At 35.6% G+C, this 27,540-nt stretch overlaps 1 protein-coding gene and 1 long non-coding RNA gene across 2 annotated transcripts in view; both read left to right on the top strand.

Annotated features, from left to right (window-relative positions):
• Positions 1 to 9,257, top strand: part of LOC112164813 — a 33,370-nt gene extending 24,113 nt beyond the window's left edge. The window contains exons 6-12 of the mRNA XM_040506040.1: positions 7,064 to 7,111; positions 7,691 to 7,759; positions 7,880 to 8,047; positions 8,141 to 8,203; positions 8,301 to 8,351; positions 8,440 to 8,950; positions 9,248 to 9,257. Of these exons, the coding sequence (XP_040361974.1) occupies positions 7,693 to 7,759; positions 7,880 to 8,047; positions 8,141 to 8,203; positions 8,301 to 8,351; positions 8,440 to 8,950; positions 9,248 to 9,257 (870 nt within the window). The 5' untranslated portion in view covers positions 7,064 to 7,111; positions 7,691 to 7,692. The remainder of the gene's footprint in view (positions 1 to 7,063; positions 7,112 to 7,690; positions 7,760 to 7,879; positions 8,048 to 8,140; positions 8,204 to 8,300; positions 8,352 to 8,439; positions 8,951 to 9,247) is intronic.
• A 6,892-nt stretch (positions 9,258 to 16,149) lies between these two features.
• On the top strand, positions 16,150 to 19,321 carry LOC112164814. Its single transcript, XR_005800809.1, has 7 exons — positions 16,150 to 16,417; positions 16,564 to 16,602; positions 17,568 to 17,662; positions 17,774 to 17,868; positions 18,102 to 18,176; positions 18,290 to 18,401; positions 19,184 to 19,321. It is a non-coding gene; the product is annotated as an uncharacterized LOC112164814 (long non-coding RNA).
• Positions 19,322 to 27,540: the final 8,219 nt, after the last annotated feature.

Genomic DNA, 27,540 nt, shown 5'->3' on the forward strand with positions numbered 1-27,540 from the left:
GGATCACCTGCATACTCCATAAAGACTAATATAAAACCATAATATAATGCACATATATGCAATAAACACAGGGATGACCTCTACCTCAAGATGTGACCTTTCTGATTTACCACTTATCGAACTGCTGGTGAATTGAGGAGAATTAGCAGGAAGTAAAAGATACGCCTGTCCTGGAGCTGGTGCAGCTATACCTGAGAAAACTAAGCAAATCATAATCTTATACATGAATTATATCCAACTGCACAAACAATTTAGGTGACTTCCACATGTGCTACCGTACTCTATAATCAGTTGATAACAAATGTCAAAAATGCAGCCTAGCATGCAAAATGATTGCCATAAATATAGAATCTTTAAGAAAGAAGTGTAACAAATTACAATTCAACAATTCTAGTTAAGTAGTTCAATCTACTACATCTTGTAGGTTTGTAGTTGCTTAATCTGATTCCCAATATCTTCAATCACGAGTTCAGGTAACCTTGAAACTGCTCATATCCAAAAACTGATGTGAAACTTAAAGCTCACACAAACTTTGCCCTACAAACAATGAATTAGTCACTTGAAGATAGGGAAGCAGGGGTCATTACCCACAGAAGAACGAAAAACAACTTAACTAATGAACAAAAAACAGATCAACTACAACTCTGACCAGAAACCAAAACAAAAATAAAAACCTAACCTAAACTACTCTAATTTCAATGAAATGTTATAGGCATTACGATAACACACTAAACCGGATACAAAGTATAAAGCAAAAAGCAGGTTTCAGTGTTGAAAGATGCATAAATGGATAAAGGAGGGTAATAATATAGTGCAAGACACATCTACTTGGGAGGTTTGGATATTCAACATTGTATTAGGTCAAATTATATTCGAGTCTAGGAAATAGACGACACAGTTTTCTATTTGGAGATAAATTTTTCAAACATAAGAGAAGAGTCATTTTAATAAAGCTTACCTGGTCCATAATCCCGTTTCACTATGCCGTAAGCTTATACAATGGTCACATCGCGAGTACCACAAAGCAGCTTGCCGCTGAGCCTCCTCAGGAGCAATGAGATTGGTCTTCCTTATGATAACATCCTCACCCTAAGGTGATTATAAAAAAGAAAGTTGGTTAGAAAATATAGTTTAAGGTACCAGGTAAGAAAGTAAACAAATTCCCATGTACTTACAGGAGGTGCAAGACCATCATCATCCAATTTATCATAAGAACCATGTCACATACCCTGAAAGCCGTATCAAATCTTAGAATGGCGTCCAGCAATAACATAAGCAGTAGTAGCAAAAACATAAAGTACTCCAAAAACAAATTTTCACCATCGTATTTGCTCTGTCTAGATGTCCAAAGAAAAGAAATGAGAAACTAAAAGAAAGAGAGATATTTACAATTCCAGCTGGAAGTTGCCTGAAGGGAAGATGCTCCATGGCTCGTGTAGTGACAAGCGGCTTCTGAGGCTAGGGTAGTACTGAACATGAGCCAGTGTACCGTGAGTGGACCAACAAGGTGAGTTAAATTTTTTTTTTTCTAGTCAACTGTAACATACAACAACATGCAATACATAATTTACAATGACAAGAACCAAAGCACACCATTCGGAACTGATAGTTAGTGACTTAAATTCCCATAGCTTGTTTTCCCATGGCGGATTGATATGTATTACGTGGACTGTTTACCCAAAAAAAAAAAGGGTCTTTCATTAGGAGCAACCAAACAAAATAACAGATGGTACAAATTAGTATAACATGTAAACCAGTAAAAGAAAATATACCTAATTATGATTAGGAAATGGTATACTTGATGCTCAAACACCCAATATAAGTGACGGGTGAATTTCACAATGTGTAAGTGTCCTATGTTGAAGACCATGCAATGAAATAGTATAAAAGCTTCAAATTAATGAAGACCATGCATATCAACCTCGTCTTTTGATCTCCCAAACAAAATGGAATCAGACTAAATGCAATTATTGGTTTTGTTCAAAGAAGATTAATGCAAGGAATTGTTATTACATTGTTGAATGGTGTGAAACTGAATCAAGATGTCAAAGTCATGTCATCATGTCCAGCATAAAATGGTAGTCCTATGTTGACATAACATCAGAATCAAACTATACTGAAATGAGAACTGAAGTGGCAATCAAAGACATAAGCTGGCAACAATAGCTCAACATATTATATTAACTTTGAAGTTTTGGGACTAAGGCACAGAACAAACTTTTTAACTATCTGAAACATATTTTACGCAAACCATTCATATATGAATATCTTACAACAAGAGATAACGGCATCCAAACAACTTAAACCGCCATACTCACAGATAAAAAAAAAATATTTGTCGGAGAAAAAATAGAACTTACTTCCTTGTCTCGAGACACTGGCAATCCATCAAAAAATCCCATATTGAGCTTTCACCTTAACAAATGCTGAAACTACTAACAAAAAACAGATAAAAACAAAATTATATTGGCCTCCAAAAGTGGGAACAAACAAAAACAGATCCTTTTATCAGCCAATCGTAAAGTAACCATCACCATTAGATTTCCAAAAGTTCTTAGTTATTAAACTAATGTTAAACTCCTACAAACCAAGCCTCTTTTAATTCAGGAAAAGGAAAACAGGCAATGTGATACCTTACTGCAGCCTATGTAATCATCAATGATGACTAGTGGCTTTCCTTCAGACCCAACCCCCTTTGATTCCGTAAGAGGTAATTCAAAACTCTGAAAAGAAGAGAAAAAAAAAAAAGAAGGTTAACTAAATACAAATTCAGATTATTGATACGATACAATTTCTGAAAGTGGTAATGTGATAACTTGACAGAGCCTAGCTATAAAATCATTAACAATGACTGGTGGCTTTCTTTCAAACCAAACCCACTTTTAATTTTAAAACAAGGAAATCCAAAATTCAAAGTACCGATAATCTGTCTTCACTACCTCTATGGAGGCAGATGAGAAGTAATCCTGCTGAATAGCATCAAGAAGCCCTTCCTCAGATACTTTAGGCTCCACCGAAGTTTTCACAGGTACACCATTGCCAAAGTCCAGAGTACAAAACAATAGCTGGAAGTCACCAAATACAGAACATTGAACCCAACAGTAGCAAAACCAAACACAAAACAAAACCAAAAGAAATTTGGGATCGAGTAACCTCTGATCGTATAACCTCACCTTGAATTGAAATTCTTGTCAGAATTTGTCGACCCAGAGTATATCTCACACCGAGTAACCTCACTACGAGTTTAACTGACTCAAATAGTCACCGCCGCCTCCACCGAATCGAAACAGATCGAATCTGTTTTCAGCTCCAGTTTCTTTCCTTTTTTCTATTACAACTAAAAACTGAAAAGAGAGTGAATGAAACATCTTTTCTCTAATTGGTGAGGTTTTCAATTGAAGACGGAAGCCGAAAATGGAGAAGGAGGGAAGTCGAAAATGGAGAAGGAGGGAAGTGAAATTTCGGGAGGGAGTCGAAAACGCCAAGTACTGCAGCTCTGCCTTTTTTTATTTCAATTGGATTTCAAATTTAGAGCCCAATAGTAGGACACGACATAAATGGTTTAGGGTGTCGTTAAAAACTGTCCACCCGCTAAAAAAGGCTCAATTTGAAGCCGTGTGTCCTTAAAAACTTTCAAGGACTCCACATAAATTATGTGTCCTTGTATGTGTTTTTTCTAGTAGTGTAACAAGAAAAGAAAAAACAAAAAGAATTTATGTTACTGTTGCTACTAGGAATCTGTTAAAGGGTTGCAAGTTGTGTCACTCTGTTGTGACTATTTCAGTCTCCAACAACAAAAGGCTACCTCCAAACTGACCCTCTCCTTACAACACAGCAAGAGTAGTAGGGGAAATAAACTGCTTGAAGGTGGTTGTAGGTCATGTGCTATCTCTCATTATTGAAGAAAGTGATAGTATGATAAAGTGGTTGACATTTGAGCAAAGTGTCTTATATATATCAGACAGATAGTCAATTGTAACTATAGTGATCGTATATATCTGGAGTGAAACTAATTCAAAGAATGAATGATTGTTATACATTTGAGTTTGGTTTGGATAGTAGGGATTGCAGATATGAGCAATTTTCAATGAAATGATTTTATCAATTTTGGTAACTTAAAAACTTTTATCAATTATTATTTTGTTATATCCTCTTTAGCCTAAGTTTGGTAAGAAATCTAATGTATGAGTAATTTTGAGATTACATGAACAATTAAATCAGATTTATTTCACAATTGCTTGCAATAGTCTCTATACACAAACATTTTTCATTATAAAATGTTTGTATTATGCTGATTGGTCCTTTTTTTTTCCAGTATTGTTGTAATAATTAGATTCAATTGATAATCTGTTTCCACATTTGTACTTCATAACATCAGTATAGCTGAAATTGAAATAGAAATGAAATATTGATAGATTATTAATTACCAAAGGTATTCTAGCAACTGTTCATTCAACTGTTCCTCAACACTGTTTATTAAAGTTGTGGTCTTTGGATGGGAATTGGGGGTTTCGGATTTCTAGGTTTTTCCATTGGTTTTTTTTTTTTTTGGTGAAATTGGGTTTTCTGTTTGGTTTGTTTGATCCTCGATTGTGAAATTGGGTTTTGTGTTTGGTTTGTTTGATCCGTGGGTGCTTGGTAGAGTAGTGGCTCTTGTTTGATCCGTGAGTATTCTGTGCCTTTTCTCATTTAAGTATATTTCTCGCTTTAAAATAGGACAAGTGGAAGTTATTTGTGACTTTCTGAGAATGTGATTTGAAATTCTTTCTGGGTGTTGTATTTGATGGGTGAAGGATTGGAATAGTTGATGATAAGAAATGAGGTTTTGAATCATTTTGTGATTGCTCTTGATGAGCCGCCATTTTATTTTCCAGATTCTAGGAACAGTTTGCAGCCACATTCTTCAGTTGTCTTGCATTCTGGTATGGATTTTGTAACAGTTCGAATTGTGTCTATATTTAGCAGATTATGAATATGCAAATGATTGTGCTCTCTTTCTTCAGTTTCTCTTTTTGTTTGATCCATTTTTCTTATATCTGAGAATAATATGATTGATCCTAAGATTTTGGTTGTAAATGTGTGTTTAAATATATAGTGGATGAGCTTTGCATTTCTGATTTTCACTCACTGTGATATACTTTTCAGGCCATTTTCACATGCCTGCAGTTTTTTCTTTCTTTATATCAAAATCGCATCTGCAGTTATAACTGAATAGTTTATTTGTAAACTTGAATTTTTACTATATACTAAAGCTCCTGCACTATTCATTTTACTGTTCCAACTATAACTCAAAGCAGTATTGTACTTCAGTTTTTCTGTTGTTTTATGTACTGAGTCGATGAAGAATTGGACAGCCTTCCCTTCCGCTTTGCTACTACCTATATATACTGGCCTCTGTTGCCATTCTAGATAATCAATGAAATATAAAACTTTTCCAATTTCTTTCAATTTTCTTCTACTTTCTGAACTTTTCCAGTTCTAGGTACTTATTAGTCAATCCAATTGAATCCGATAATTTCAAGCTAGGGTTCCAAAGTTTGAACCTTTAATCCGGTAATTCTCTCACCTAATTCTCAAGTCTGATTGCATCTGAATCTGAATATTGTCTCGATTCGTCTGGGCTCGGTTATTCTGGGTTTTGTTTAAAGTTGGTGGTCTTTGCAGGAGATTGGGGGTTTCGAATTTCTGAAATATTGTCTCGATTCAATTTTTCTGGGCTCGGTTATTGTAGGTTTTGTTTAAAGTTGTGGTCTTTGGATGGGAATTGGGGGTTTCGGATTTCTGGGTTTTTCCATTGGTTTTTTTTTTTTGTGAAATTGGGTTTTCTGTTCAGTTTGTTTGATCCTCGATTGTGAAATTGGGTTTTGTGTTTGGTTTGTTTGATCCGTGGGTGCTTGGTAGAGTAGTGGCTCTTGCTTGCAATTCATCGTTTTACACCCCTTTTCTTTCTGGATTTCTATATGTTGGTTGAAAAGAGACATTAGGTTGTTGAGTTGAGTTGAGTTGTTTTGTTCTGTATCGTTATGGAAGTTTGTTAAATTAAGGCTGTTCAATTGCAATGGGCATTTTTATTGGATTATATTTCTTTCTATTTTTTTTAATTTTATTTCTCAGACATTAGATAGTGGCTTCCTTGATTGGATGAATTTTTGTATGTCTTCCTTGATTTGATATGATTATACTTGAAGTGCTGGTGTGAAATTAGAATGTGTGCTGCTGCTATCTGTTTTTGTTTGATTTTTTTTTTTTTGTTGGTCTGTTGATTTTGAAGTTTTTGCTTGAGGTAACTTTTCTTTGTTGTTTTCTTTGTTCAGTGTTCTTAACAAGTTTGATTAGTCTTTTGGTGGTGAGTGTTTTTTTTCCCTCTTTTTTTGAAAGTAAGCTGTTGGAGCTTGGTTTTCTTAGAGAGGTTTTGGGTTTGGTTTCGTAATTATCGTGCTCTGAACCATATTTAATAGTGGATTCTGAGTAAGTGGGGATCAATAAGATGTGATCTTCAATAGCTAAAGCATTAAGAGTAATCTTAAATAGTATAAGTGAAAATTGGCTGTCAGCTTTATTTAAAACAACAGAGAGAACAATTTCTGTTTTATGGGAATTTGTGACTAAAGACAATGTTGGGAATTTCTGATGTTAGAACTAATTTTGTTTTATCTCTAAATAACTTTTGATTTTCCATAATTTGCAGTCTTTGTAAAGTCTGAGACATTCAAATAGGAAAGGGAAGAAGGGAAATCAGTTTCATCTCGAATTTCATAGGTGAGACTTCAATCTTTTATTCTGTGCCTTTTCTCATTTAAGTATATTTCTCGCTTTCAAATATGATCAAGTAGCTGGTCCTGTGTTTGGTTGATTGAGTATTCTGTGCCTTTTCTCATTTAAGTATATTTCTCACTTTAAAATAGGACAAGTGGAAGTTATTTGTGACTTTCTGAGAATGTGATTTGAAATTCTTTCTGGGTGCTGTATTTGATGGGTGAAGGATTGGAATAGTTGATGATAAGAAATGAGGTTTTGAATCATTTTGTGATTGTTCTTGATGAGCCGCCATTTTATTTTCCAGATTCTAGGAACAGTTTGCAGCCACATTCTTCAGTTGTCTTGCATTCAGGTATGGATTTTGTAACAGTTTGAATTGTGTCTATATTTAGCAGATTATGAATATGCAAATGATTGTGCTCTCTTTCTTCAGTTTCTCTTTTTGTTTGATCCCTTTTTCTTATATATGAGAATAATATGATTGATCCTAAGATTTTGGTTGTAAATGTGTGTTTAAATATATAGTGGATGAGCTTTGGATTTCTGATTTTCACTCACTGTGATATACTTTTCAGGTCATTTTCACATGCCTGCAGTTTTTTCTTTCTTTATATCAAAATCGCATCTGCAGTTATAACTGAATAGTTTATTTGTAAACTTGAATTTTTACTATATACTAAAGCTCCTGCACTATTCATTTTACTATTCCAACTATAACTCAAAGCAGTACTGTACTTCAGTTTTTCTGTTGTTTTAAGTGGTCTGAATTAACATTCTTTCATTTGATCGTTTTTCCCCATTTCTACCACTATATATCCTGAAAGAAATATATATCACGGTTTATTAGACATGATCTATATCTTGGAATCCAGGACCTGGATTCTATGTATTCCCAAAAAATCAGTGTTTGTTTTCTTCACAACTTATGCAGCGATGGAATCAAGACCTAGAAAAGTCAAGGGAAGAAGTGATGAAATTAAGTCAAGAAGGTGGAAACAAGGTGAGTACAGATTGTCACTTTGTCAGCTTTAACATGTTGATTTGAACAAGTATCTTTACCAGAATCTGATTTGTATTTAGAAATTTGAAGTGAGTAATATTGTTTAAATTTCGTTTGTAGTATCTCAGCCGATAGTGGCAACAGATAATGAAGCTCTGGAGATGACGAATGAAGATATGAGCATATTGGAACATCGAGATAAACGGATTAGAACCAATCGACAAATTCCTACTGTTATTGTGAATCAACCTCTCTCTCTTGATGAACATTCAAGTAACAATAATACAGTTGAAATTAGTAATATAATATTTTACATAATATTAAAATCATTGAGTAGTATATACATAGTTTTTAATTAGCTCTTTCAATGTTTATATGCAGTTGTACCTGAACATGTGGTGAATAGTAATTCCTTGCAATTTGCAGAGAGTGCTGACATCAGAGGTATATCTATTTCTACATAATAACAATTAAAGAATTGTTGTTTTAATGAACAATGTAATTTATTTATTTTTATTTATTTTTTTCAAAATGTACACAGGTGAATGTTCTCAGTCTTTTGGTCAAGCATTATATCAAAGAACTAAACAAGGTTGTTACTTTAAAATCTTATTTGACATGGTTTAAAAAATTAGAAGTTACATAAATTATTTAACAAGAAATTATTTTTTTGTTTTCAGGATCAGTTGTTACATATGAAGATTCAGGGGACAATGTTTACACATGTAAGTATTTTAATGCATGTTTTTGGGTTGAAGAAGCTATCAAACAAAAATCTACAAAAGCATTGCCCATTTATACAAATTGTTGTCAAAAAGGAGAAATCAAGCTTCCTGTACCTAAACCAACTCCTAATTTGCTTAAAACATTATTGAATCCAAATAATGGTCCAGATAGCAAGCTTTTTAAAGAGAATATTAGAGTGTATAATTCAATGTTCTCTTTTACATCAATGGGAGCAACAATTGATCATAAAATAAACACTGGATCAGGTCCATATGTATTCAAAATTAGTGGTCAAGTTCATCATTTGATGGGTTCTATTTTACCTTCTGATGGTGAATCCCCTAAATACGCACAATTATATATATATGATACAAACAATGAGATTTCAAATCGTATTAACGCAATTGATCCTCTTCATGTTAATCAAAATATTAAACCAGAAATTGTTGAAGGACTTACTAAGATGTTTGATGAAATTAATGAATTAGTAAAACAATTTCGAACAATAAAAGTTAAATTTGAAAATCATTCACTACCTTTATTTAACATGAGCCTACTTGATTGTCTACCTACTGATAACAAACAATATGAAAGACCAACATCTAAAGAAATTGGTGGTTTAATCGTTGGTGATATTGGACAACATGACTCGAATAGAGATATAATTATTGAATCAAATGATAGACACTTACAACGAATCTCTAAAATACACCCAAAGTATATGTCATTACAATTATCCAATACTTTTTCCATATGGTGAAGATGGGTATAAACCGAATTTACCAATGCAAAAAGCTTCGACAAATTCTCAACGAAAAAGAGAAAGAATATCAATGCGTAGTTATATTACATATCAAATTCAAGATAGAAACAATATAGAAAATACTTTGTTACAAGGTGGATGATTATTTCAACAATTTTTAGTTGATTCTTATGCAACTGTTGAAGAAGATCGTTTAGATTGGATTAGAAAAAATCAAAAAAATTTAAGAAGTGAAGTTTATGAAGAAATGTATACTGCATTTTCATCTGGAATTAATAAAGGTCATGACTTAGGACAAAAAATTATTTTCCCAAGTTCTCATACAGGAAGTCCTAGAGATATGATTAATAATTATCAAGATGCAATGACAATTTGTAGACAATACGGTAATCCAGATTTATTTATAACTTTTACCTGCAATGTTAAATGGCCAGAAATACAAAGATATTTTAAAGAAAAACCTGAATATAAAGCTGAAGATAGACCTGATATAATTTCAAGAATGTTTAAAATAAAATTACAAAATATGATCAGTTATATTAAATCTGGAGAACCTTTTGGAGAGATTGATGCAGATGTTCATACAATAGAGTTTTAAAAAAGAGGACTTCCTCATGCTCATATGTTATTTTGGTTAAAAAAAGATTACAAATGTTATACAGCAGCGGATATATATAGATTCTATTATTTCAGCAGAATTACCTGATAAAAACATTGATCCAGAACTTTTCAAAATTGTTAGTGAATTTATGATTCATGGACCCTGTGGACAGATAAATTCAAAATCTCCTTGCATGAGAAACGGAAAATGCACTAAATCTTTTCCAAAACCATATAATTCAAAGACTACATTTGAAGCAAATTCACCACCAACATATAAACGCAGTGATGATAATACAAAATTTGTCATAAAAAATGGTGTGCATGTTGGTAATAATTTTGTAAGTATTCACATTAATGTTGAATCATGCTCCCAATTTTATAATTCAAATTTATTATTAAGATATAACGCTCACATTAATGTTGAATCATGCTCCCAATCTATGCTAATTAAATACTTATTTAAATATATTAATAAAGGTCCGACCGAGCTCGAATTTTACTACAAGAAAATTTAAATGATGAAATTCAAACTTACCTTCACTGTCGTTGTTTAACTCCTCATGAATCTGTCTGGAGATTATTCGAATATCCAATTAATTCTCGACATCCTGCTGTACAACGGTTACATATTCATTTACCTTTACAACAAAATATAATTTTTGATGAATCAACCTCTCTTGAATCAATAATAAAATACAGAAGTACGGAAAACACTATGTTGACTGGATGGTTTGAAGCAAATAAAGCTTATCCAGAAGCATGTGGATTAACTTATGCAGAATTTCCAACTAAATTTGTTTGGCATGATTCCGAAAAATCTTGGGCGCCACGAAAACGATACGAAGCAATTGGACGAATAACATATGTGCCTCCTACAAAAGGTGAATTATATTTTATGAGAATGTTATTAAATATTCAAAAAGGTTGTTATGATTTCAATTCAATAAAAACTGTCAATGGCATTATGTACCCTTCATATCAAGAATCCTGTCAAGCTTTAGGTTTATTGGGAGATGATAAAGAATGGATTGAAGCATTAACAAATTCTTCATTTGTTGCAACAGTTTCTGAAATGCGTCAACTTTTTGTTACAATAATTTTATTTTGTGATGTTGCAAATGCTCGAATACTATTTGATTCACATTGGTCGAATATGTGCGATGATATTTTACATAAAGCTAGAACTGAAATTCAAAATCCAAATTTAATTATACCTGAATCAGAATTAAAAAATAGATTATTGTTTGAACTAGAACATCTATTTAATATGTCATCAAGTTCATTAAAAGATCATCAATTACCAATGCCTGATACAGATAGAATGTTAGAGTTGAATAATAGACTATTAAGAGAAGAATTGGATTACAATTCTGCTGAATTAAAACACCAACATACAAATTTAGTCGCCCAATTAAATACAGATAAAAAAATTGTCTACAACGAAGTCATTGAAGGAATTGAAAAAAGAACATGTAATACTTTTTTTGTTCATGGTCATGGAGGAACTGGTAAAACCTTTTTATGGCACACAATAATAAGTAAATTAAGATCCGAAGGAAAAATTGTTTTAGCTCATTCAAGATTTAAAATACCTCTTACAGTGAATAATCTATCAATCTGTCCAATAAAAAAAGGTAGTCATCTTGCAAAATTAATTCATCAAACAGAACTAATTATTTGGGACGAAGCCCCAATGTGTCATAAATATTGTTTTGAATCACTGGATAAATCTTTACGCGATATTCTATCATGTTCAAATAATACACAAGAAAATAAACCTTTTGGTGGTAAACCCATTTTATTAGGCGGAGATTTTAGACAAATTTTACCAGTTATTGCAGGAGGAACTAAAGAGTAAATAATAGAAGCTTCATTAAATTACTGATACCTCTGGCAATCATTTAAAATATTTCATTTAACAGAAAATATGAGACTATCAAAAAAAAATTTAACTGAGGAAGATAAAAAAAATATTTCGACTTTTGCAAATTGGTTATTACAAGTTGGAGAAGGTAAAATACATTCAATGAATTATGAAAATGATACAGACATGTCTTGGGTTGAAATTCCGAATGATATACTCATTGACACTTATATAGATCCAATAGAAGCAATTTTTACTGCAACTTATTCAAATTTTTATGCTAATTATGATAAATTTGATTACTTAAGAGAACGTGCAATAGTTACACCACAAAATGCTACAGTAAAAGATATAAATGATTATGTTGTGAATTTACTACCAGGTAATACAACGACTTATCTAAGTTCAGATACTATTGTTCAAGATTCCCAAAGTAATGAAAATATTCATCTTTTGTATCCCACAGAATTTTTAAATAAACTTGAATTTGTTAAGGGTAAATGTGTAATTAGCTCCACATGGACTTGGTATATATAGTTGAAGGTTCTTCTTTCCGAATGTATCAGAGCATATACCTTCTAATATAATTTCTTTCTCTCTCAATTTCCTTTATTTTCTTGCTTTTCTTCTTCAAGCTTTCATGGCATCAAGAGCCAGGTTCTGATCGGGACCGGGTTTCTTCATCAGAGCACTGGAATCTTCGTCAGAGCTCTAGCCACTCAAGTAAAGCTTACTTTCTCAGTGTCCTTAATCGGCCTTTTCAGAGATTTTGTGTGCTGGTTCTTGAGATAAGCTCAATTTCATAGTTCTGCGATTTGATTTTGTCAAGATTTGGTGCAATATATCAATGATTTGTTGAAGAATTCTGGTACAAAAGCATACTTTTAGTGATTAAAGCAATTTGTTTTTAGTTATCTGATTTGGAAAGTTGAAAGTGAATAATTGAAACCCTAGCTTTTTCGATTGAGGAAATTCAAGACTCAGATTTGTTGCTCTCTTCTCTGTGTGAGAGATAATCGATTTTACATACATTCAGATACTATTCAAGCCAACATTTTATTACCTGTGTTCGATTTTGTGTTTACTTGAAGTTACTCATCTCTAGCATACAGTCCTTTGGTTCACTCTCAATCTCTACTTGCTCTTGTGTGCTCTTACCTTCAGAAATTTGGGGAGTTTGATTAATAGTGTGAAAATTTAGAAGAACGTCTCTGAACTCTGAGATTTTGGGAATAATTGAAGCAACTCAGTATTATTGGTTTTCTTGTGAAGAAGTTGAAGGCTTGGAAATTGGGTTTCTCCAGATTTCTTTGTTTGGTTTTCTTTTGAAGAAGTATCTTATACTAGTATTCGGTTATGTGTTTCTTATTACCTCTGCTCTCATAATCATGAATACTAATTGGTTGGATGATTGTCTCCTTTCCAACTTCTGCAATCTCATCACTCTGCAGTTAAATGATACTAACTATGTGACTTGGAGATTCATGCTAGAGTCAATGTTAGTAGGGTGTGATCTAATGGGATATATTGATGGGTCTGTGCCTTGTCCTCCACAATACAAAATCGCAGAGATTGGTATTACCCCTGAGTTTACACAAGAGTATAAGGATTGGAGGAAGAATGACTCTGCTTTGATTACTTTACTAGCTACTACTTTGTCATCAGATGCTCTTTCATTCATTATTGGAAGTAAAACCTCAAAAGAACTTTGGTTTTTGCTTGAGGAGAGATATGCTAAACTTTCAAAGTTCAAAGCTTTTGAGCTCCGGAACTCTATGCAGAAAATTCATAAAGGTAATGATTGACAAGTATATGGAGCGATTTAAAACTATTCGGGAAAAACTTTCATTAGCTGGAGTTTATATTTCTGATGAAGATATAGTGACTTCGATCTTGAATGGATTGCTTGCTGATTTCTCAACCATAAGGATTGTCATCAGAGCTAGTAAGACACCGATCACTCTAAGAGAGCTTCACACACTATTATTGGATTTTGAGTCTGACATTGTTCAAGAATCAAGATCTATTGCTTCTGCTCCCGTGACTACATCTATTGTTAATCATGAGAACCAATCTCCTGGTACACATCTTACTCCTCTCAATTTTCTTGTGTACCTCAACATACTATTATGCCTAATAATACCAACTATGTCACTACATCTGTTTCTGCTATGAATATTGCATATGCTGCTAATGCAATGATGCAAAATGGAAATTTTGGGTTACCCCATATGTCAAGTAATGGCTCCATGATGACATTCTCTCCCAGTGCATCTGATTTCAGTGTTCATCCTCCTGATGCAAATTTTGTTCACACCTCACCATATTTGCCTACTGGTTTTTCTCAACATCTTGGTGGCTTTAATCCTGCTAGTTTAGGTATGCCTTTTAATTGCTTTACTCCTGCTAGCACAAACACATATTATATGCCTTCTGTCACTACTGGGGTCCCAAACTACAGTGCATATAATATGTCTCCTGTTAGCACAAGTCAAGTTGGATATGCTTCGCCACCATCTATGCACTATGGGTACACACAACAATACAGGTACTCACAGAACAATGTCACCCAGTCAATATTGGCTCCACAACAAGGAAACTTCTCACAAAGTAATACAAGGAATTTCTCATGCCAGCAAGCACGTAGTAATGACAATGTATACTCTGATGGTGGATATATGCAAGTTCCCTATAGTGGTAGAATATCACAGCCCTACCATGGTCCACAACATGATTTCTCACAGAAATTTGGGGATCCTTCTGGGAAGTTCAATGAAAGAAGCTCTAATAATATTTTAGAGAACAACAACAACAGCTGTTATCCTCAACTTCCAATCAACAGGATTCTCAACTACAACAACAAAAACAATGGCAAAGTGGAGACTTTTTCACAGCAGCAAAATGTTGGTTTTCAGCAAAATAACAAATTGCAACATCTTGGTGCCCTTACACATGAGAGAGAACATATTGACTTGAATAAGGGTGCTGCAGAGAATATGGGAAAACATGTCACTGCGGCAGAAATAAATAAGAAGGCTGGAACCAAAGGGGCTGAAGATAGTTTGGACAAGATCATGCTTAAACCTATGCACAGGTTAGAAAGAGAGAAAATGCAAGTCTTGGCAAAGGGAAACAATTATCAATATCATACACTTGAAAAGAAAAAAGGAGGAAACAATGTTACAGAATGTGAGAGCTTGGACAAAGTTTTAGTAAAACATGTTCCCAGGCTGGAGAAAGTGAAGATGAAGATGAAATTTGGTGCCTTCACAAAACTTGGTGTTGTGCCTCCTACAACCAACATGAATCAATCTCAACGCGTTGGTTCCGGCTCTACTGTAGAATGTCAAGCCCAGGCTGCCTTTCCCACCTTTGAACCAATGCTAGTCTCCATTGATACCCCAACATGGCAACAAGCTATACTCAAAGAAATCAACACTGTGTTGATACAAGGCTCTTCACAGCTACACTCCACTCCTCCAGATAGACCATTAATGAATTGTAGGAAGATCTGTCATGATATGGGGCTGCAGCAATCACAGCAACTCATTCCACCCGGATAAGATAAACATCCCTGTGCTCTGTGCTCCTGTATTGACTACAATTTTTTTTGTTTCTGTTGCAACCTGATGAGTGTTCCTCTCCCATCAGGTTGAGGGGGGATGTTAAGGGTAAATGTGTAATTAGATCCACATGGACTTAGTATATATAGTTGCAGGTTCTTCTTTCCGAATGTATCAGAGCATATACCTTCTAATATAATTTCTTTCTTTCTCAATTTCCTTGTTTTTCTTGCTTTTCTTCTTCAAGCTTTCAGAATTCACTGGATTACCATCACATAAATTAAATTTAAAAGTTAGAATGCCTATTATGTTATTAAGAAATTTAAATCAACGATCTGGATTATGCAATGGTACAAGATTAATAATAACAGCATTATTTGATCGATTAATCGAAGCAAAAATATTGACAGGAACCAATATAAATAAAAAAAAATTTATACCTCGAATCATTCTTACAGCAACGGAGAACAAATGGCCATTTATTTTTAAAAGACGTCAATTTCCAATTAGACTATGTTACGCTATGACAATTAATAAGAGTCAAGGACAATCACTAAATCAAGTTGGTATATATTTACCTAAACCTGTTTTTACTCATGGGCAATTATATGTCGCACTTTCAAGAGTTACATCAAGAAAGGGCTTGAAAGTTTTAATAAAGAATAGTGATGGTATACCAAACAAATACACTAAAAACATTGTTTACAAAGATGTTTTGCAAAATCTGTAAATTAAAATATTTGTTACACTAATGTGAATACAATTATTATTACCAAATATTTATTGTTAAAAATTTTTATCAAGTAATTTAACTGACGTAAATATTCCAAAAGCTTATGTCACCTTTCATTGATTTCAAATCATATGAACGTTGAAGCAATCAGTGTCAGAGAAATCATTTGAGCTAGAAGAAGATGAACCTAGAACCATTTTGCAGTTTACGGGGCAAAGAAACATTGTTTAAAGGAATGACCTTTACAATTACACTCTTGCACTCAAGTTTTGGGGATTTACAATTTGCCATCAATTCTGATATATAAGCAAAACGGATGATCTCTAATGTTCGGGAAGCCTCCATTACCATCAAGAATCAGTGTTATCTAACCCGAAAGTCAGGGGTGATCAAAATCACTAGCTCGGTAACTCTTCCACTCTGTGAGATCAACATCAATGTCATATTTATTCATCTTTTACTCATTTACCCAAACTGATTTCGTTTCATTCTAGCTATATTAACATGTTCCTGAAAACAATTGATCTGAAATTGTTTTTCTCTGATTTGCAGTCTCTATAAAACGTCGAGCGTTGAGATACAAAAGAAAAGGTATCTTGATACTGATTCATTTTTGAAATTCTGCAATTTATCAAAATAAATACCTTTGTTCTCTCCTTCTTTTGTTAATTAAAGATCAATTCAATTCTTTGTATATGAAACTTCATTTCAAAGTCTGCAACTTTTCCTTTGAAACTTGATTTCAAAGTCTGCAAGTTTAGTCCTCCTCGGTTTCTATCTCTCCCTGCACTAAATGATGTCACTTCAAGTAACTCTTTGGTTTTTGCAATTTTTTTTTTTTTGGCGTGGTTGCTTCATAGAACATAAGCTTTTTGTTGATTAAGTAAGCTTTTATTCAATGAGTGTATCTCTATTCTGCAAACAAATATTATTGACCGGTTGTTTTTGCTTTATCCTTTTTCTCTGTGATTCATGATTTACTGGGTCTGAGTAATTCAGAAACTTATTGGCAGTGCTTCATTATTGTCTGTTTATGAATTTTCATGATAGATTGGATGTAATTTTTAGTTTTTATTTTTATTCTTTCCCTCCATATGCATGAGTGATTGGGAAGAAAAACAAACTAGGGGTGAAATCTTGAATTTGGTTTTAGCCTTTCGCATCGAATTGGTTGAAATGTTGAAAAATTTTAAGCTTGCAGTGGCTGCTCATGAAGATACTATGTGGCTGCTCTCTGGGTTATCTATGGTTTCTGTTAAGCCTCTTTGCTTGCATTTCATTTGGTTGGGTTAGGAAATTGGGGGGAAAAGACAGAGCTAAATTGGATGATGTGTTGTTATGGGTTCATATCGCAAAGTCAAAACTATGAAGTGTTATTAGATCTGTTGAATTGAACTGTTTCTGGGTTCAAAAGTGCATGCTTTTCCTCTGCCTATGTGGCTATGTTGTTCTCAGCATATAGTTAACTTTTATGTAATCTGCCAGTGTATATTGATACAACTCACTTGGTCTTGGAAGTCCAGCAATTGCTTCCTGATGCTCTTTCTTTATGTCAGAAAACTATCTCACAAGATCTGGAGTTGGAATCACTTTTTCCAGGCATGTCTCCATGATCTGGAGTTGGAGAATGGTATTGCTGTTCTGAATAAAGGTATCTGCCAATTTTGTTAACTTTTATGTAATCTGCCAGTGTATATTGATACAACTCACTTGGTCTTGGAAGTTCGGCAATTGCTTCCTGATCCTCTTTGTTTTATGTCAGAAAACTATCTCACAAGATCTGGAGTTGGAATCACTTTTTCCAGGCATGTCTCCATGATCTGGAGTTGGAGAATGGTATTGCTGTTCCGAATAAAGGTACGTGCCAATTTTGTTAAACAAGAAAGTATTTACGTTTTTGCTAGGTTGTGATAAATAGCATCACATTTTTCCATGTTCTAATATCAAGTCATTTTATCAGAGAAGACAACAGTTTGACTGCATCTTTGATTATCTGAGATACCCATCTTTGCAAAATGGTTTCTTTTGTTGTTTTTAGTTATAGGGTTTTAGTATTTTAAGCTTTTACTGATTGAAGTTTGTGACTTTAGGTTCTGCCATTGGTATTGGATTTGGAACTTTGGGATCGAAACTGCTTTAGCTACACTTACATAGGATCTAGAAAGGTACAAAAGTATGCGTAGATTGATTTTGTTATGCAGTTTTTCAATACTTCCACATTATTGTACGAAATGTCGATGTTTGCTGATTCAGACAAATTTTTACATGTAAATGTAAGCAACTAGAATAAGGGGATTGAGTTTATGCTTTCGGTCAGCGGAGGCAACATTCTATCATGGATTCGACATGATTATTTTGTTGTGGATGATAAGACTGCTGCACATCATGAGGTAATGAACTATTGATGTCATTATTATTAATATGGAGATAAGCTGATGGGAGAAAAATTATTAAAAGAGAGTATCTGCTGTGCAGCTTAATAATCTATATCTGATGCTAGAGACTAGGAAGCAGATTCGTATTGAAAGAAGTTATATCACACTTCATACTTCATGTTAATGAACTTCAAAATGCTACTGATTCTTTTGCTTTCAACTGCTCTTTGGGTTGCTGAATTAATTTGATTCCATGTTCTCAATTCATTGTATAAATTGCTCTTTGGGTTCCTGAATTAATTTGATAAAATCATGGACAATATACAGGCAATAGGAAACCTATTACTTCAGATGGCTGTCAATTCATATATGTCATGATATATGTGTTCCTGCTGTGAGAAATTGGGTGAGGACCTTCTCTTCCTTACTCTCACTTCTAGCTTTGTAATCAAGACTAAATAGTAAGATCTTTTCTATTCCATTTAAGTAGAATATTTGCTTAAACTATGTTATATGCCTCACTGATGTATAAAAATAAATTACCTAAGTGTTTGTTTATCATTCTACTATTGGTTGATTTGGCTTTTGGATAGTGTGTTTGAGGTATATTAGATTTGGTATTGTTTCATTTGGTTTTGACATAGTCTAATTATTGATTCTGTATGTTTTTTGTGAAGAGGTTGTCTAAATTTGCCCTGGTTGCACTGATAACTTCTAAAGGAACCAATCATGAAGTTTTCTAAATTGATTATTGCAGGCCAATGTTTTCTTGAAATTAATTCAATTCATTTTCACAGGTCACACATTGCAGCTTCAAGCATTCTTCAAATCTTGCATACTCCATGGCTAGATGGACAAAATTTCAACTATTATACTCTACAAAGCATGAAGCTGACAACTTTTCAGATCAATACACGAATGAGCTTCGTGGTTGTTGTACATAGTGTTAAATGAACACGTGAAAAATTTGTTTCAAAGTGAAAACTTCATTTGATTATGGGTAGTTGTTAGTTCACTTAGAACAACAGAAATTGATTACTATTATGCATCCCTAAATGCAGCTATTTTTGTCTATACAAGCTTTTTCATTTGTAATAATACCAAGTCCCGCAGCAAAACGCGGGTAAATTTTCTAGTTAACACTATAACATTGGCATTGTCTGTGGGAATCAACACAAAAAGCTGTGTCACCTACCGGCTCATGCAGCTCTCCTACCGGCTCATGCATGCAACCATGCAGTGAGGTACTTATCCCTAGCTCACGCATGCAACCATCCAATGAGGTACTTGTCTATAATTGACCAGCTTGGTCACCTGCCCACAACAACAACTACTCATCACATCATCACATTGCCATGCAACACACCACTACCCAACTAGGAATCCAGGTCCGGTTACATGTAGTGGTAGACCCGGTCGATCAGAACTGCTAGTCTTGCACAACTCCTCTCATGGCACTTGTCTATAATTGACTAATGGGTTCATCTCTTCACCGGCATCACCTAGCCATGTTGACCGGAGTTTTATCGGTAGCACACCAAAACCTTCTCTGAGCACCCTGGACATATATTTATCTTTGCACCCAGAGCCTGTCCTCGCTCGCACACATGCATCTGCGCGCTCACCAGCCAATGCTCGCTCACAACTTAACGTCCCCGTGATTCTTTCCCATTCTGACATTTCGAATCTCCGGCACCTGAGACCCAACAACCTCTATAGTTCAATTTCGAGTCTCCGTTACCCGATAACACCTCAACGGGGTCCTGAAGTCAACCATCATCTTCGGCCCAAGCTGAGTGGCAGACGTCCCGACCGACCTCATCAATCATCGACTTTCAAGATTGGCGACCAGCATTTGGAACTTCTAAGCTCGCTCGTAGTGGTCGAGCAATAACGTGGTCTAGCACGATCTGACAAGATAAGTCAGCTCGGTGAAGCACCCCGGCAGCTCCACTCATTGAGCCGTCCGGTACCACCTAATTTGCTCAGTGCACCCGGCCATGGAGACTCGCGTCCCATGCAGCAGCCTCTTCCCCCTACAAGCATCTCCGTTGTGAACACCTAAAAGTCACTCTCTGGGCACCCATGCTCACTGGCATCGTTTCACCTCTTGGTGACCCTCCCCGGCAGCACATATACATCTCGTAACCACTCCAAGATCTACTCCCGGCCGAGTTGCGGTTGCCGAGTCTCACTTTCTCATTCCCAGACCCGCCGGGTCCCGTCCTGACAACTCCCACGAATCGATCGAGACCCGTAATTGGTCCTCCGAATCCGATATATCCAGGTCAACCAACGACTTGCTGAGAGACGAGCTGCTAAAGACTCTTTCGAATCCTAACCCGCAACATCTTGATAGGCATATTGATTAGGACAGTCATCTCTGAAGTTGTGATCTCTCTTGTGCAAGCGAAGTCGAAGTATTGCTTGATCTCATTGTAGCAAACTAGCAATTACTCGGTGATATTCACCGTTCACGCCATTCCAAAATAATAATAATAATAATGTTTGGGCACCCAGGCAACAACTACTATGGACACTCAGCCAGTTTAATCCCAACAACGGCTGCAAGCGCTACCAGCTAAGTAATCCCAGTCTATCTCAGTTCTTTAGAATTGAATTCATGCCTCTACACACTACAGGAAAACTGATTACTCACGACGCGAGATTAAATGTACGCTGTGAATGGGTATCATTTACGACTTGCATATAAATGCACGCTATAAATGATAATTTTTTGAACATTTTTACGGCATACACTATATGCGCGCCATTAAACTTGAAATTTTGTGTTCTTTAACTGTGTTTCCTGTTGTATGCCGTGGTTGTTCGAACTTCGAAAAGCGCCCTACCAAAAATTAAACTTCCTCTCCTCTCTTTCTCTCCCCCCTCCTCCTCCTCCTCTCAGAGGCTCATTATCTGAAAATCTCCTTTTCAAATTTGATTTCGGGAGTCCGATACCGGCGATGCAGGAAGATCTGCCGGAGGCACAGCGATATCCAGAAATCCGACGCCGTTACTGCGATGGTCCTCAGAGCCGAAGAACAAAGGCAACTACAGCTCGTTGAACGACCTCTTTGAAGCAATCGATTAGTGTAAGCTTCAAGAACCTTCGGTTCCGTTCAATTTCCGTTACGTACTTCGATTTTACATTTTTATCATTTCGCACTGGTAATTGATTTCAATGAATTTTCAAATTCCTGATGGATTTTCTTAGTTTTTGTGGAACTCGCCGGAATTGAGTTTGTTTGTTCACAATTTTATGATTAGAAGTAAATTTCAAGCTAAAATTGCTTCAGAAGTGACTAAATCGGAGTTATAATGGAGCGATGAGATTTGTGTGCAGTGATTTCTCAGGGAATCAATGTCGGAGATGTTTAGAAGCTTCAGGACGCAGGGATATACACCTGCAATGGCTTGATCATGCACACCAAGAATGTAAAGCCAACTTAACCTCTGAATTTTTGAAACTGTAAATGTTCAAGTTGGATGTCCTTACTATGATTGTGTTTTTGCAGAACTTGACTGGAATTAAAGGTTTATGTGAGGTCAAAGTCTATAAGATTTGTGAAGCTGCTGAGAAGATTGTGGTTAGTGCTCAAATTCTGTTGCGGTCTTGTACTAAGTCTGGTATTTGGTCTAGCTGCAAAAATGGTTGAAGAGCCATTCAGACTTCTGGTAAAGATTTCAGTACTTTACTCCCTCAGTTGGGTCGGATCCCTTTTTTTTCTTTATCTTTGTTTCCTCCCTTAATTATACAAGAGTTTTATTTTATTTAAGATCTGCATGGCTTTTAATACATATGGAATTGACCATTCTGTTGGATAATATCTTCCCATAATTATTACTTTGCTTCCAGTTCAACTTACATTCATGATTCAAGGTATATATTTTGTTTAGGTTGCCAATGTGAATTGTGTGTCCCTAGAGTCATTGCCAAAGTATATATTCATGATTCAACTTTGCTATACTGCTTCTGATTTTTAATCTTGTTTTGTTTTCAGATAATGAATTTTATGTGTGCTTGCTATCCATCATATCGTTCTTTACATAGGCCAAGTAAAAATGGGACACTTGAAGGTTAGCCTTTCTTATAACAGTCTGGATCTCCATAATTGACACCATTTGTATTTCACATTCTTTTTTTTTTTCCTTCACTTTATCTTTGTTTCCTCCCTTAATTAGTCTATATTTTCTGGAGGAGTTCTTTCCATATTTCGTAGTAAGAAATGATGCCTCCCTGTATTGACAGTTGGGGAAAACGAAATTCTTGATGCTAAAACTGGTTTACCAAGCAAGAGGCGACGTAGTACCAAGACTGTTAAAAGTGCAGAAATCATCATTTAACAGGTGTGCCCATCTGTATATTAGTATCTATTTCTTTGATTTTTTTTTCTTTCATGTGATCCCAATATTACAATGTCAGGTGGTTTCACCTTTTCTTAGAAAATGAAAGTTGAGATAAGGTAAGTTAAATTTCCACTGTAAAGTTGGAACAATTTTATATTACCTTTACCTCTGTGTTACAATTCATTGAACTAACATGAATCAACAACCATATCTTTGTTTCTTTGCAGTTAAGGATACTTCAATATGCACTGGTTGAGTTTATGTTGGTTTGGCCGACTTTGTTCTGTACCATTTTTGTTTTTCAATTTATATGTTCTGTACCAACTCCATCTTGTGGAGTTGTTGAGTGGAGCAAGTGGATAATATGATGAGTTTTCCTGCTTGAAGATCAGAATTGTTTCCAAGTGTTTCAGCAACTTACAAATCACAGATTGTATAAAACTAATAATTTGCATTATAAACTATAAACCCGCAAGTAGAAGCAGTATTAGGAATACTTTGGACATAATCAAGATTCAAGAACTAACCGAGATTTGGTATTGCTGTGGCAATATTATGAATTTGACTGCTTCTCAAACTTGGCTATTGTAGAGTCAACCAGTTTCTTATATTAACTGCCTTTCAAAATATCAAGTTGCAATGTCTCAGTTCTGATTTGTTCAACTCTGATTCCATATATATATATATATATATATATATATATATATATGCAGTGGTATAGCGTGTAGGAGGTTCAAAAGTCATGTTATGCTGCTTGAAGCCCTATTGAGAGGAGTGGCACCAATGTTGACAGCAATAGGTTTGGTTCCATCATTTCTAGCAACAGATTGAGTTCATATGTTTGTTTTAGTGAATAGGTTGAAAGCTAGAATGCAATTTTCTGTAGATTAGGATCAATAGGTATTGTGATTATGTATGTATCCTTATACTTCAAATGATTTTGTAATTGAAGTGGATTATTAACATTCAATGAAGTGTTCATTTCTTTGTTCTACTCTTAGTTTTGTTATGCATGTTTTCTTGGCAAGAAATAAATTGATATATTTTTTTTAAATCAAAATGACATTTACGGCGTGCAATGCCTGTTGTAAAATTCAAAGTATTCACGATGTTCAGATTGCACACCGTAAATTTATGCACGTCGTAAAATAAAAGTTCCATTAACGACGCGGTTTTTAAGGGCCTGTTTTTGCACGCCGTAAAAAGTCATTTACGGCATATTTTGCGCGCCGTAAATGACATTTTTTCCTGTAGTGACATGAATCTATGTTTACTTTATATACAGGCATGTCAGGCATAACACCCTTCTTACTATGCACACGTACATAATCTGTTTTGATTCCATGTGTCCACATAACAACTTGTTTGACACGTGTTAGAACAGAGTACAATAAGCAATGGATCGAACCTCACAATTAATTGTAAACAAATATAATTACGCAATAAGATAACCAACATAATACAACACTAATATATGAACGAAATCGAAATTTGCTTGAAATTAGAAAGAAGTAATAAGACACTGACTTGATTTGAAATGGATAAAGGCTTGCGTGTAGCAATCTCTTAAGATAGAAATTCGTCCCTACTCTTGTGCTTGTAGTTCCTTGGAAACCTATCTTGCAGCATACAACTATCAAATTCAAGCCGAAGCACTTCGACTTGAATCCTGACAAACTCTACTATATGTTTCTCTTTAGAAAGAGGGAGGGGGAGAAGAGCGGAGAAGCGTACATTCTAATTCTTCTTGTGTTATATTTTATTACATGTAAAAGTAAAAATGGATTGGAATGGTCTACTCATTTCATTCATAACCCCTTTATATAGGGATAGGATTACAATGGAAATATAAATTACATTGATGATACTAAATGCTGATTGAGCTGTGATTTGTAATTGCTTGATTCCCTCTTAATCTGTTTCTTTGACGAAGGCACATAATGTGCTTTTCCTTTAACACTCCTCCTTGTGCCAAGTCAAAGACAAAATGGTGCATGAGTTGTTACCTCACTAAAAACCTTGCCAAGTAACAATAAAAACCCTGTGGGACAAAAATAAAACTTGGTCGAAGGAAAAGAGCACAACGCACCTTCTACATTTGAGAATGACATGTGTGTGTTAGACTCCCCCTGACGTCTACACCTCCCCCTGATCGTTACATTAATCAAGTGAGCTTGGAAAGTCTTCGTATTCCTATGCTTTTCACATGTTTCTCAAATGTGGCCTTAGGCAGTGATTTGGTGAACAAATCTGCCACATTCTCCTCAGACCTTACTTGATTCACTTGAATCTTGAGGAGGGTCTGTTGTTGCTGATTGTAGAACAACTTTGACGATATGTGTTTTATGTTATCACCCTTAATATAACCTAGCTTCATCTGTTCGATGCAAGCTGCATTGTATTCATAAATGCAAGTAGGCTCTTCAGTGGTAGAACTCAAACCACTGATCCCTCGAATATGTGCAATGATAGTTCTTAACCATACACACTCACGAACCGCCTCATGTACAACAATAATCTCTGAGTGGTTCGAGGAGGTAGCCACAAGTGTTTGCTTGGTTGATCTCCAAGATATCGCCGTGTTCCCATTGGTAAATACATAACCAGTTTGGGAACGATCTTTATGTGGGTCAGAGACTTACCCAGTATCAGCAAAACCGACCAAAACGTCATTTGGCGTTTTAGTGTAGGGAGTGGTGCTTTCGCCATCAACACTTCCTTTAGGGATTGCAGTTCCATCTACGGTCCCTCTTGTCTCTCTGTAGGGAAAGAACAGTCCCAAGTCAATGGTTCCTTTTAGGTATCGAAAATGTTCTTGATACCATTCCAATGACGCTGCGTTGGCGCTGAGCTAAATCTAGCTAACAAGTTCACTGAGAATGCAATGTCTGGTCGAGTAAATTGGGCTAAGTACAATAATGCGCCTATTGCACTTAGATAGAGAATTTCAGCTCCCAACACCTTTTCGTCATCTTCCTTTGGACGAAATGGATCTTTCCTTGCATCAAAACTTCGACCGATCATGGGAGTGCTAGCAGGATGTGCTTTGTCCATGTTATATCGCCTGACTTTTGGACATATGAAGACTAGTGGATTAGTATTTCACAAACTCGGTGTTCTAGTTCAAGGCCTAGATAGAATCGAGTTTTCCCAAGACCCTTCATCTCAAATTCGGATTTCAAGTAGCTCGCGGTTTCTCTTATTTCATCAAAGTACCTATTATGTTCATATCATCGACATATACTGCTACAATTGCAAATCTGAAACTTGTTTTCTTTATGAATACGCAGGGGCATAATTCATCGTTCTTATATCCCTTCCCAATCAAGTAGTCACTTAGACGGGTATACCACATATGTCTGGATTGTTTCAATCCGTAAAGTGAGCGTTTCAACCTAGTTGCAAACGCACTCCGTGGTTTAGAGTCACTTGGCTTGGGTAATGTAAGGTCATCAGGCACTTTCTTATATATCTTTGAATCTAGATCCCCATAGAGATATGCAGTAACCACATCCATGAGCTGCATTTCCAGTCCTTCGGAAATTACTAAGCTAACTAAGTAGCGGAACGTTATAACGTCCATTACAGGAGAGAATGTCTCCTCGTAGTCAATTCCAGGGCGTTGTGAGAAACCTTGCGCCACAAGGCGAGCCTTGTACCTTAGAACTTCATTCTTCTCATTACGCTTTTTGACAAAGGTCTATTTATGTCCTACAGGCTTTACACTTGGTGGGGTTAGCACTACCGGACCAAATACCTGTCTCTTTGTCAGAGAATCTAATTCTACCTGGATTGATTAATTCCATTTAGGCCAATCTGCTTTTTGTTGACATTTTTCAACAGAGCGTGGTTTGATATCATCGTGCTCTATGATTCCTTGAGCAACAGTATATATCATCAATGTGTATGGAAGAACTTTCTATCAACTCATACGCACTCTCGTAATCCTTTGAGATTTCTTTGTTTTCTGGAATCATTTCAAACATCGGAGCGTCCTCCAGTATTGATTCATGGACATAACTATAATCAGAGACAATCTCATGAGAGGGATTCTATACATTGATGATTGGTTTGTGCCTTACTCACCCTCTTCTTCCTTGGGTGAGTGTCAATCGAACCAAGTGACCTCCCCTTCTTCCTTGGGGAGCCACAGCCTCAACCACACCTCCACTAAGTGCGGTTGCAGTGCCTCTATCTGCGGCACCGTGCCCCTTGTTGGGGACTTATAACCTTGCAGGCACATTTGCAGCCATTATATGTGATCTCCTCACTTTTGCGGTATCAGTAAACGTATCAGGCATCGAATCTGCTACGTTCTGAATATCGATTATTCTTTTCACTTCACTTTCACATTGTGAAGTGTGGGAATCAAAATGAGACAGAGTGGGGACAAACCACGGCAATTCCTGTCGTTCCCTTGGAAAATCCTTTTTCCTATCTCCCCCTAACGACGGGAAGACTGTCTCATCAAAGTGACAATCCGCAAATCTAGCAGTAGAGAGATCGCCTGTCAAGGGTTCCAAATAGCGGATAATGGTTGGGGATTCGTATCCAACATAAATACTTAATTGTCTCTGAGGACCCAGTGTAGTGCGCTGTGGGGGCGCAATAGGCACATATATTGCTCAACCAGATATGCGTAAGTGTGAAATGTCAAGCTTATATCCAGTTACCAACTGGTACGTAGAAAATGGTTGGCTAGCAGTGGGTCTGAAACGAATAAGTAAAGCTGCGTGCAATATTGCATAACCCCATGCAGATATAGGCAGGTTGGTGCGCATAACCAATGCCCTAGCCACCATCT

The sequence above is a fragment of the Rosa chinensis genome, chromosome 5 (genome assembly GCF_002994745.2).
Source record: "Rosa chinensis cultivar Old Blush chromosome 5, RchiOBHm-V2, whole genome shotgun sequence".
NCBI classification, from domain to species: domain Eukaryota; kingdom Viridiplantae; phylum Streptophyta; class Magnoliopsida; order Rosales; family Rosaceae; genus Rosa; species Rosa chinensis.